General features: G+C 44.8%; 1 protein-coding gene across 1 annotated transcript in view; it reads left to right on the forward strand.

Annotated features, from left to right (window-relative positions):
* LOC147432071 (uncharacterized) overlaps positions 1-12,464 on the forward strand; it is a 36,930-nt gene that overhangs the window by 711 nt on the left and 23,755 nt on the right. Inside the window, exons 2-3 of the mRNA XM_086492017.1 lie at positions 81-158; positions 660-894. Coding sequence (XP_086348143.1) covers positions 81-158; positions 660-894 — 313 coding nt within the window. The remainder of the gene's footprint in view (positions 1-80; positions 159-659; positions 895-12,464) is intronic.

Below are 12,464 nucleotides of genomic sequence, written 5' to 3' on the forward strand. Positions count from 1 at the left end.
TTATAATCAGACTGAGCATAGCTGTCATATTTTTTAATTTTGTAGTACCTCTTTCTAATTGGAATACATGTTGATTGCAGGTTGTAAGGAAAATCATGAAAATGGATGCAGCAGAACCTTTCAATGTTCCTGTAGATCCAGTGGCCCTTGGAATTCCAGTAAGTTCCAGTGATAAGGCAACTGAGTAATTTAATAGTCATCTTAGTATGTGCATCTGTGCGTAACAGTAGGTTTTGTTCATAGGGATGAGATGTGATTTTTCTTATTATGCATTTGGTAGGTTTTAACATGACCGTATTCCATTGGTACATGCATACCCACATGCACATCACTTCATTTGCATTAGATCTTTGAAAGAGTCTAACAGACACTGGGAGAGTTTGCAAATACAAATTGTACCAGTCTCAAACTTCGTGTAGTTGTTGACTTCTATTACTGCCCTTGGTATGCAATTGTTTCAATGCATCACAAAAGTTAAAAGAACTTGCAAAGTTTCCAAGTTGGTAAAGCTTTTTGTTTAAAGCTTCAAGCATGTGGCTCACTTTTACATGGGAATGTGAGGGGTGTGGGCCTTGATTTTTCTGTTTTATCTAAGATCCATTTTTTCCTCATCTGTTATTTTCTTACACTCTCTTTACACAAGGCTTTGCGATTCTCAGGATTATTTTGACATTGTAAAGAGGCCTATGGACCTCGGCACAATATGTAAAAATTTGGAAAGAGGAGGAAAGTACAGAAGCTCTAGAGATGTATATGAAGATGTTCAGCTAGTGTGGACGAATTGTCGCATCTACAATCAGAAAGGAGATCCAATTCTAGAATTGTTAGGTAGAGTAAAGAAGAACTTTATGAAGTACTGGACAGCTGCTGGACTGTACACAGAAAAAAGTCCAGGTATCCCTTATGGTTTCATTGAGGACCTGGTCTATATTTTCCATAAATTATTGTGTTACAAAGGAGATTCCTTGTAAACATGTTAATAAGGTGTAGGGCTCTTTGTATTACTTCGGAATTCTTGCTACTTGTTTAAGGCCTTAGTGTTGGAGCATATTGTCAGTGTGAGCACATCTCTTGGAAATGGGCAGACCACCGTGCCCATGGTTACCCTCCCAATAAGGGAGGGTGACTCTTTAGTATATATATATATATATATATATATATATGTGTGTGTGTGTGTCTATGTGAGAGAGAGAGAGAGAGAGAGAGAGAGAGAGAGAGAGAGAGAGAGAGAGAGAGAGAGAGAGAGAGAGAGAGAGAACAGAAAATAAGAGTAGGGGTAGATAGGACTTACTAACTTACAGGACTCGGCTGAGGGCTAAACCCTTATAAAGTAAAGCAAAGACTCAAAATTGCGTAGAGGCTGATGGTGTGGTAGATGTACGGACTTCCGCGAAGTGCGTTGTTGACATGGCAGTTGTAAGGAATTTCCGTGATTTGCGTTTGGCTTTTTGTCGCGCCATATTTTTGGTCTTGATGCTTTTAGAAGCATAACTTTTCATGTAACTGTTTTTGGGATAGGCAGTGGCCTAAATAAGAGTGCCCAAGGCTCAAGCCCTCCCTTCTACTCAGATTTGGCTTGGGAGCTTGAGAGGAGGACCCTCGGATATTGTACTTTGCGAAGCATAATAATAAAGAAATACCAAGAGGGGGCGCTAGCCTTTGGGGCCAGTGAGTGCATCTAGGCGTTGAACTATGCGGTGCCGTGTCAACTCTTTCTATAGCTGGTATGGACAAACGACTTCTTGGTTCCAGATGCATGGTTTTAGCATGGACAGAATGTACCAGCTGAGTGGCTTACATCTCTCGATTCAGCAGCACCCAGATGGATGGGGGCCTTCACGTGACTGGAGGCCCTCATCGCAGTTTGAGCTTGCTCAGAGATTGTACCCTCCATGTTTCTCGAGCTACAGGGTGAGGGTCGTTTACACAAAGTCTCAGTAGAGGCCCCACAGGTTGCAGAGTGTTGTTTTCAGAAAATCCGAGTTGTGGGCATCTGTGGGAGGACTTGTGTCATAGATCTTGACCCAGCAGCTCGTGAGACAGGCCACTGGAGGCTGTGGGCTTGGGAGAGTTGTCCACTGGCTCGAGTGCAGTGGGATCCTGGAGAGTGGTTGTGGAGGGACCCTCTCTCCTCATTTGTTATGTCCCACTTACAGGAGAGGGGATCTAGCCCTGGGTGTCCAGTGTCCGGGCGGACGTAGTGTAGCCGGCCATTATTATAAAAGGGAGGCCAAGGCCTCATTTGCAGTTATCGACCCACACTGGCAGAGTGCCAGTGGTTAGCCTGCGAGGCTAGGAGTTTGGAGGTCACCTCGAGGAGGTGAGGCCGGGTGGTATGGGACGCTCGGTCTTACAGGTGCACGCCTAAGTCCTTGGACGTTGGCCCAACACGGGGAAGTTGTCGGATGGTGGCTATGGTCGGATGGTTTGTTCGACGCGTGTCTGTAGGCGGTCCGTGTAGCCGGGAGATCCACTTCCTCCGTTTGTTTCATGGTATTAGAGCCGGCTTGGCTGCACGAAGGACCGTGTGGCAGTGTGCACACTTGTGGATTGGTTCAAGTCGGGGAACCTCAATTTCATGTAATTCTTAGTGATTAATTTGCTGAAAATACTTACTTTTCTTCTCGAAAGCATGTTTGCATGTAAAAAAAAAATTTGCTCGGCTGCTGATTTTTGATGAATATCAGCAAATTAGCAGGTGAAAGTGTTGAAAATTGGAGGATTATTTATTAATTTTGCTGGTTTTTGGTGAAAATTAGTACATTTCTGGTTAATTAGCTGAATTTAGACTAGATTCAGCATACATCTTTTTCAATCTTCCTCTGTACTCTTTTGTGCGAAGCGCAGAGAGAGAGAGAGAGAGAGAGAGAGAGAGAGAGAGAGAGAGAGCGCCTTGCTCTCTCTCCATGCGTCGGCAATACCTGCAGCCTTTGTTGATTTTTTTTTTACGCTAGCAGATTTTGGCCTTGTGTTGAGTTTCAACGTCATAACGCCACATTTTTTCTTACAAGTGACCCGCTTTATTAAAGGTGACTAGGTCACTTTGGGGTTTTATTAAAAAATAAGTGTGAAACTTGCTGGTAGATAAAAACCTCTTACAGAGACCGAGAAAGTTCACAGAGCTTCACTTTTTGAGCTCCTTGCTCCTCTCCTGCTACTCTCTCTCACCCGCTCGCGCTTCCGCGCTCCCGCCATCACCTACTTGCCTTCGAACGCTCACGCCGACGTGTAGAGCTCCTCGAAGTTCAACTTTTCGCGAGCGAATAGTGCAGAAAAGGTCTAGTTTCGCGTGAAATTTTTAGTTTTTCACGAACTTCGCCATGGATTCCTCCAGCTCGGATGCACAGTGTGATGACGCGCCAGGTAACATTCAAATTCCATTCACGCATGCTCTATACACATGGATTACAAGCACTTTCCAGAGCTTCGACCAACGTGTTACTGCTCTGGAAAACGCGAACGTACAGACGAACATTCGCTTGGACTCTCTCGAAGGGGCCGTGCAAGGGCTTAATTCCCGCCTTACTGCTCTGGCGAATACGGTTCAATCGACGATTGTGCATATTTCCGAGAGTGAAACCCATCTCCAGTAATTGCGGACGCAGATTGCTATTTTTGGGCGTTCACAGGGTGGTCCAATTGCCACGATTCCGTACAAAACCAGAAATTTCTCAGGAGAAGAAAAAGAATGTACGGAACCGGCCGTAAATAAATGGCTTCACTAGTGGACCACGTACTTTGACCTCGATGGGAGCATGATGAACGGAGGATTCAGACGATTTGTCACAAAGTGATGACGTGGCGGACAGCAAAAACCCTAATTTCTGCCAGAAACCCTAAAATTCCTGCAAACCCTAATTTTTGCCAAAAACCCTAAATTCCGGAAATCGCGGAGGCGGATTATTAAAAAAAAAAAATTAATTTTTTTTTTTTTTTTGGGAAAATGATGAGCGACGCGAATTTTGCTTTTGCTTTTTTTTTTATTAAAAAAAAAAGAGAAAAGACTCTCTAAGAGAGAGAGAGAACTGATGCTTTTGATTTTAAAAGCTTTTGGGGCTCTGCTTTTGGGCATCCCTTGTAACCTTTAAATTAGTGGTGAGGGCCTCACTTCTCAGGGCATCTGGACGCAGAGTCTGAGAGTGAAACCCTAACCGCTCTCTTGTACTTTGATGATTGATTAATACAAAAAGAAATACCGAAAGGGGCACCAGTCTTTGGGGCCAATATCTCTAGGCACGGAACTCCGCCGGGCCAGTGCAAATCTATTGTGATCTGTGAATTGTTTTGAAGTGGTTATTTGGTGCTGTCGCGGTTGATTCTTAACTTGGAGTGTCCAAGTTTGTTACAGTGGTATCAGAGCACGGCCGATTTCTCTTCTACGGGAAATCCGATCCTCGAATTTTTTTTTCCGCGGCACCTATGGCTTCAGGCAATGATCAGTCGACTCCCTCTGCATCTGGAGATGCGGGCCGGGATCACAACGAAGATTCAGGCAGAGAGTATGGCCCGCCTCGGCCTACTCAGGCGGAGCAAAGAGAGATGGAGCGTCGTCAATTGATTGGTGATGCAACAAAGATGATGCTCAATTTTGCCAAGGACCCGAAGATGGCAAAATATATGAATCAGACCTCTTTGGAAGAGGTACAGACAGAGTGGCAGAGAACCACAACACCACTCCCGAAACCCGCTCTCAAGAAACCTTCTGCCTCCAAGAAATATACGGAGAAGGAACTGGAGAACGTGGTTGATGCACGGATTGCTCAGCTTTTTGACGCGCAAACGAAAGCCAAAAAGCACGGCAAAAAGCAGAAGAAAGGCACTGACTTCCCGGGATATTTGGGTCGTCAGTCGACATTCGATAAAGCAAAGAAACTGAAGAAGCGCGTCAAGTTTGCAGGCCTACCCAGTTCTTCTTCTTCTTCTGACAGTTCTTCTAGCTTCTCGGATTCAAGCGAAGAAGACAGACAAGGTAAAAAGCGAAGCAAGAAGCAACGCTTTGGAAAGGGCAAGCAAAAGGCAAAGAAGGCTAAATCTCGCCCAGTGAGTGACACTTCTACAGAGGACTCGTCTACGGACAGTTCAGACTCTGACAACGGAAACTTTTATGCGAACAAGAGGAATTTTTACAAAGCCAACCAGTATGACTTTCTCGAAGATAAAAGCAAGAAAGTTCGAGAGTTTAAGGAAGGTGGCCAAGCACTTAAGTTTGATACTTTTTCGGGATACTCCGATGCTTCGAAGGCTTTGTCTTTTATACAGCAGTTTGACATCGCTTTCGCGGGAGGACGCTATTCAGAGCACTCCAAGATTCGGAGAGCTGCCTCTTACTTTAAGGGGAATGCTCGTACTTGGTGGTCCACGCTTCTATTAAGCAAGACTGTGCCAGTTACATGGCTGAAATTCAAGAGGCTTTTTATTTCTTCTTGGTTGACTCAAGAGTTTGAGCGAGATATACGAGCTGCTTGGAACCATCTCCGGATGACCAAGAGCGATACAGTGAATTCTTATTGTGAAAGATTCTGGAGCTCTTTTCTACCCGCCTCTTCATTCAAGAAGATCTCGTTCAGAGAACAGATTGAGCGGTTTACCTTGGGTCTACCTACAGAGATCCGAAATCACTGCTTGGAACAGAAGTCGGCTTCTATTCAGGAGTTGATGAGTCATGCGAAGCGGGGCTTTGCCATTCACTTTGGCAGTCTGACCTACCGCACAGATGAGGCCATGACACAACGAGCCGAACAGACTTCTGGGAATGAAAGTAGAATGAAAAAGAGCAACCCAGAGAAAAAAAAAGGATGCACGACCCAAGCTTACTCCTGAGGAGAGAGCTCGCTTCATCAGAGAGGGGAAGTGCTTTGGATGCGGGGAACATGGACATATTTCCGCGAAGTGCCCTGATAAGGCGCAGAAAGAACGGAATGATAAAGACGACGACAGGTCTGAGAGTTCGAGAGCAGCTGAGGAATGTGGCAGAAAAGGCAGATAGAAAAGCAGAACTGGTACCACATGGCGTGGGACCTGCACCGAATCTAATGAATGAAAGTACAAACTTTGCCGCTTTCGGGGCAAAGCGAAGGATCAGGAAGCTCTTTTGAAGGAGCCAAGGCCAACTTCTTTTCACTTGGAATTGGCGGCTCGATTTGGAACTACGCCCGACAGACTGACGCCACAGGCGGAGGTAGTTCGACTGGCACCCGGATGGGATGTTGCCATTACACCGAGCATTGGCAAACTTTGTTTGCAATGACAGGGGTGTTCAAGGCACTCGAGTGACGTTCTACTTGGGATCCCTTGGTACCACAAGAACTACGCCGTGGTTGACTACCGGGCCGAGAAAGCGACTTTGATAAATGAAGGGCTTAGAGATTGTACTTGATGAACTTCAGTTTTCTTACTCATTCTTTTGGGAGAACTGAACGATGGATAAAGATTGAATATGTTTTGACCTGAAGAAAAGAACGCCAAGATTTTTTTTTTCTCCACGCTCATGCCGATTGCTTTTGAGAGGGCCTGAAGATCATACCATTGATCTGATATCTGGAAGCACGCCACCGAATCGGCCACCTTATCGTGTGAGCCGAGTACAGAATGAAAAGATTATGAACTCAGTGAAAGACCTCTTGGAAAAGAGTCTTGTCCAGCCTAGTACTTCACCGTATTGCTCTCCAGTGTTGTTGGTTTTGAAGAAAGACGGATCTTGGAGAATGTGCATCGATTATAGCACTCTCAACGAAATCACCATCAAGAACAGATTTCCAATTCCTAGGATCGATGATATACTCGACAGGTTACAGGGATCCTCGTGCTTTAGCAGAATTGACTTGAAGAGTGGATATCATCAGATCAGGATAGCGCCAGGAGATGTCTACAAGACAGCTTTTCGGACGACTTTTGGGTTATTTGAGTTTTTGGTGATGCCTTTTGGCTTAACCAATGCTCCTGCGACATTTAACCGGATGATGGATAGGATTTTTCGAGAGTACAGGCTATTTGTTGGCACTTTCTTTGACGACATCATTCTTTTCTCCAAGAATGAGGCAGAACACAGAGATCATCTGCTTCAAGTCTTTCAGGCATTACGAGATCACACATTAGTGATTAATGCTAAGAAAAGTGAATTTTTCCTACCAGAGATACATTTTTTGGGACACATTGTGTCAACAGCAGGAGTGCAAATGAACCCGGCCAAGATAGAGACTATCCGTGATTGGCCCGATTTGAGGAATGTCCATGAAGTTAGAAGCTTCTTGGGACTGTGTTCGTACTACAGGCGGTTCATACGAAAGTTTGCAGAGGTTGCTTCCCCTTTGCATACCTTGACACAGAAAGGAGTACCTTTTTCGTGGGGACCCACAGAGGTGACTGCCTTTCGGACATTGAAAGAGAAATTGACTACAGGACCAGATTTGACTTTGTCGGACTTGCAGAAGTCATTTGAAGTATTTTGTGATGCTTGTGGTCGTAGTCTGGGTGCGGTCTTGATGCAAGAAGGCCATGTCATAGCTTACGAGAGCCGTTTGTTCTCTAGGCCGGAGATGACAGCACAGATCTATGGGAAAGAGCTTTTGGCGGTTATCCACGCTCTTACTCAGTGGCGGCATTACCTACTCGAAGCGGATTTTACTGTCTTTACAGACCATCAGAGTTTGCGCTACTTCTTGTCACAGAAGCAGCTTTCGGAAAAACAGATGCGATGGGCGAACATCTTGTCACAGTTCCACTTCCAGATTGTCCATGTGCAGGGACAGAAGAATGTGGTGGCAGATGCTTTGTCTCGGAAACCGTTGGTTCTGGCTATTTCCGCGATACATCATAGAAGCTTCGAGGATATGGTCGATCAGTGTGCCACAGATACAGATTTTGCAGATATTTTCACACGGATACGGGATGGGGAGACAGTAGCTGGATACTCCCTTCGGGAAGGCTACTTGATGAAAAAGACTATGTTGTGCGTTACACAGCCGTTGAGGGAAAAGGTTATGACTGAATGCCATTGTCCACCTTTTACGGGTCACCGCGGCATTGCTACCACCATGAAAGGGGTAGAGAGATATTTCTTTTGGTCGAGACTCAAGAAAGATGTGGAAGAGTTTGTGCGCAGTTGCTTGGTATGCCAGAAGGTTAAGTTTAATAGGCATAAAGCACAGGGATTGTTACAGCCTTTACCCATACCCACCCGCCCCTGGGAAAGTATAGCGATGGATTTCATTTTTGATCTCCCGAGAACACAGAGTGGTCACGATGGTATCTGGACTGTTATTGACAGATTTAGCAAACAGGCTCATTTCATTCCAGTGAAGAAAACAGTCAAGCCGGATCACTTAGCGAGACTGTTTGTGGCCCAGATTTTCAGATTACATGGCATGCCTGAGACAATTGTCTCCGACAGAGACCCCAGATTTACGAGTTTGTTTTGGAAGGCAATTTGGGAGAACATTGGCACGCGGTTACAGTTCTCGTCATCGTTCCACCCGCAGACTGATGGGCAATCCGAGATTGCCAATTCAGTGGTTCTAGATTTATTGAAGTCTTATATCTCAGATCAGAAGACTCAATGGGAAAGATATTTACCTCTGGTGGAATTTGCCTCCAGTAACACGATACACTCGTCGACGGGTAAGGCGCCATTTGAGATTGTTGAAGGTGCTGCGAAGGTTCCACCCTTCCTGAGCACGAAAGATAAGATCTTTGAAGCGGATAAATATACGCGAGATCTGGATACTGCTTTTGCCAAGGTTCGCGAGACTTTGCAGAAGTCTCAAGAACGACAGAAAAAGGTAGCGGATCGCCGTCGTCGCGACATGAAATTGAAGGAGGATGATTGGGTGCTCTTACGTTTTGAGAAGGCACGCCTACGAAAGAACAAGGGAAAGGAGAGGCTTTTTCCAAAGCTTAGTATGCGATACTACGGCCCTTTCCAGATTACTAAAAAGATAAATGAAGTCTCCTTCCGATTGAAACTGCCAGATACTTGGAGGATTCACAATGCATTTCATGTGAATCTCTTGAAACCTTTTAAAGGTGATGTGCCTGATGATGGGGAGCCTGATGAGCAACCCGAAGTGGAAGAAAACGAGGAGATCCTTGTTCCTGAACAGATTTTGGCACATAAGGATACGAAGAATAAGGGTAAAGTTCGAAGGCGGTTCTTGGTTAAGTTCAAGAATTATCCTGCACTTGATGCGAAGTGGATGGAGGAGGAGGACCTAGCAGATACTCCTCAGATTGTGAAACTTTACCTCGATGCTTTTGGTTTAGCATAGTCTACTCCAAATGGAACCCAGAATTCAGCTTGGCCGAAGATCTGGTGCAGTGGGATGCACAAGAGGGGAGTTACTCCACTCCTTTGTCAACAGATGCCTCGATTTTGATACTAAAGTCACTGATGTCTCTTTGAGCTTCAGGGATACTGAGAGCTGACAGTATTCTGCTGGATGACTTTATGAAATGGAATTCCTGATTATGATACTGATTTGTTCTTGACTTCTTGTGAGTGCAGGAACTGATAGCCGAAATGACTGCAGCATTTTGGTCTGATTGATCTCGAATAGACATGGTTGCAATAGGGGTTAGTCAATCGGACATCGATGAGGTCCCGATTGGACCTAGATGTGATTGCTAGCTACATTGCCGATAAATCATGGTCTAAGATCCGAATGAATGTTGAATGTCATGTGATGTCCTGTGATGTCTGGTGATGTCCTGTGATGTCATGTGATGTGACTGTCGATTTTGTACATGTGCTAGATGTGTGTTCCTAGTACGTAGGTACTAACAGTCAGTGTCTGCTAAGACGGTTTATGGCTTTTGTCGGTTTTGCAGGCGTAATCGCGGTCGATTACAATGCTTTCAAGAGGGGGGTATGTCACAAAGTGATGACGTGGCGGACAGCAAAAACCCTAATTTCTGTCAGAAACCCTAAAATTCCTGCAAACCCTAATTTTTGCCAAAAACCCTAAATTCCGGAAATCGCGGAGGCGGATTATTAATTTTTTTTAAAAAAAATAAATAAATTAAGAGAGAGAGAACTGATGCTTTTGATTTTAAAAGCTTTTGGGGCTCTGCTTTTGGGCATCCCTTGTAACCTTTAAATTAGTGGTGAGGGCCTCACTTCTCAGGGCATCTGGACGCAGAGTCTGAGAGTGAAACCCTAACCGCTCTCTTGTACTTTGATGATTGATTAATACAAAAAGAAATACCGAAAGGGGCGCCAGTCTTTGGGGCCAATATCTCTAGGCACGGAACTCCGCCGGGCCAGTGCAAATCTATTGTGATCTGTGAATTGTTTTGAAGTGGTTATTTGGTGCTGTCGCGGTTGATTCTTAACTTGGAGTGTCCAAGTTTGTTACACGATTCCTCTCTATTTGTACAGTAAGGCGCTTACCTGGTGGCGTGACATGACAGAGAAGCCTACGACGTGTGCTTACTTTTCGAGAGCTTCGACCAACGTGTTACTACTCTGGAAAACGTGAACGTACGAACATTCGCTTGGCCTCTCTCGAAGGGGCCATGCAAGGACTTAATTTTCGGCTTACCGCTCTGGAGAATACGGTTCAATCGACGATTGCGTGTATTTCCGAGAGCGAAACCCATCTCTAGCAATTGCGGACATAGATTGTTGCTTTTGGGCGTTCACAGGGTGGTCCAACTGCCACGATTCCGTATAAAACCATAAATTTCTCAGGCGAAGAAAAAGAATGTACGGAACTTGCTGTAAATAATTGGCTTCACTAGTGGACCACGTACTTTGATCTCCATGGGGAGCATGACTAACAGAGGATTCAGACGATTCCTCTCTATCTGCGCAGTAAGGCGCTTACTTGGTGGCTTGACATGACAAAGAAGCCTACGACGTGGGTTGACTTTTGTGTGAAATTCAAGAAGGATTACGTCAAAATGGATCCTTTGAAAGCTTACGCCAAACTGCAGTTCCTTTCGATGAAAGCTCTGTCTTTTGATAAGTATATGACAACTTTCAAAGAAGCGCTCACCTTGACACCTTCTGATAAGCATGATCTTCTCCGTTTCCTCGGGAAGATCAATGGTCACGACATGACCGTACTCCTTGATAATGGAAGCTCACACAATTTTGTGGATGCAAAATTGGTGCAGATCCCGGGCCTGCGGACACGGGACAATGATCATGAGTATCGCGTGAAGATGGCTCGTGGCAAGGATGCGGCTGTATGGAATTAGATGGTTCCAGATTTGTCGCTCGAGCTAGCTGATTACAAAGAGAACCTGGATTTCCACATCATGCGCCTGGATAGAGCATATGTTATTTTAGGAATTCAATGGTTTTATGATAAACATGACTCATTTTATATAGACTATGTACATCACTCTCTTGTTTTTGTTAAGCAGGCCATGCCTCATGTATCTGTGTCGCTTTGTAATCAGATTTCTGTAAATAATGGTTTTGCAATACCAATTGTTACTGCTTTGGAAATGTAACAAACTTGGACACTTCAAGTCAAGATTCTACGCGACACAACATAGATTCACTTCAAAATAGTTCATAGTTCACGATTGATTCGACACGGCCCGTCGGAGTTCCATGCCTAGAGATGTTGGTCCCAAAGACTAGCGCCCCTTTCGGTATTTCTTTTTGTATTAATCTTTGAGCAAAGTACAACTCCCACGGGTGCTCTCTCAGACTTTGCGTCCAGATGCTTTGCAGAGGGAGCCCCCTTGGGTTTCTTATAAAGGTTACAAGGGTTGCTAAAAGAAGAGCCCCAAAAGCTTCAAAATCAAAAGCTTCCACTTAAAGTATTTAAAAATAAAGCAAATCCTCTCACAAGCCTTTTGGTAAATAAAGCAACTCAGTTAAAGCAATTTTTCCCAAAAGCAGCCTTGCGTAGAAAAGCAAGCCGTACAGCTCCCGAGATTTGCGTCGCAAAACGTGGATTTCCGTACAGCATGACACATCTGCACTTGGTGTCCGTACACTGCTGCCACGTCAGCCCTTATGCGGGAATTCCAGGACTTCCAGAGTGTGTGTACTGTTGGCTGCCACGTCACTGGTTTGTAACATACCCCCCTCTTGAAAGCATTGTAATCGCCCTCGATTACGCCTGCAAAACAGACAGAGGCCATAAACTGTCTTAGCAGACATTGACTATTAGTACCAACGCACTAGGAACAACACATCTAGCACATGTACCAATCGACAATCACATCACACGACATCACATGACATCACATGACAAATCACATGACAAATCACATTCAAAATTCATTCGGATCTTAGACCATGATTAATCAGCAACGTATGTAATAATCGTATCTAGATCCACTCGGGACCTCATAGATGCCCGGTTATCTAATCCTTATTGCAATCACGTCTATCGAGATCTTTGAGACCGGAATGCTGCAGTCATTTCGTCTATCAGTTCCTGCACTTAAACAAGTCAAGAACAAGTCAGTATCGGGAATTCCAATTCATAAAGTCATACAACAGAATA

Source organism: Adiantum capillus-veneris, chromosome 20 (assembly GCF_014529385.1).
Source record: "Adiantum capillus-veneris isolate H3 chromosome 20, ASM1452938v2, whole genome shotgun sequence".
Classification (NCBI taxonomy): Eukaryota; Viridiplantae; Streptophyta; class Polypodiopsida; order Polypodiales; family Pteridaceae; genus Adiantum; species Adiantum capillus-veneris.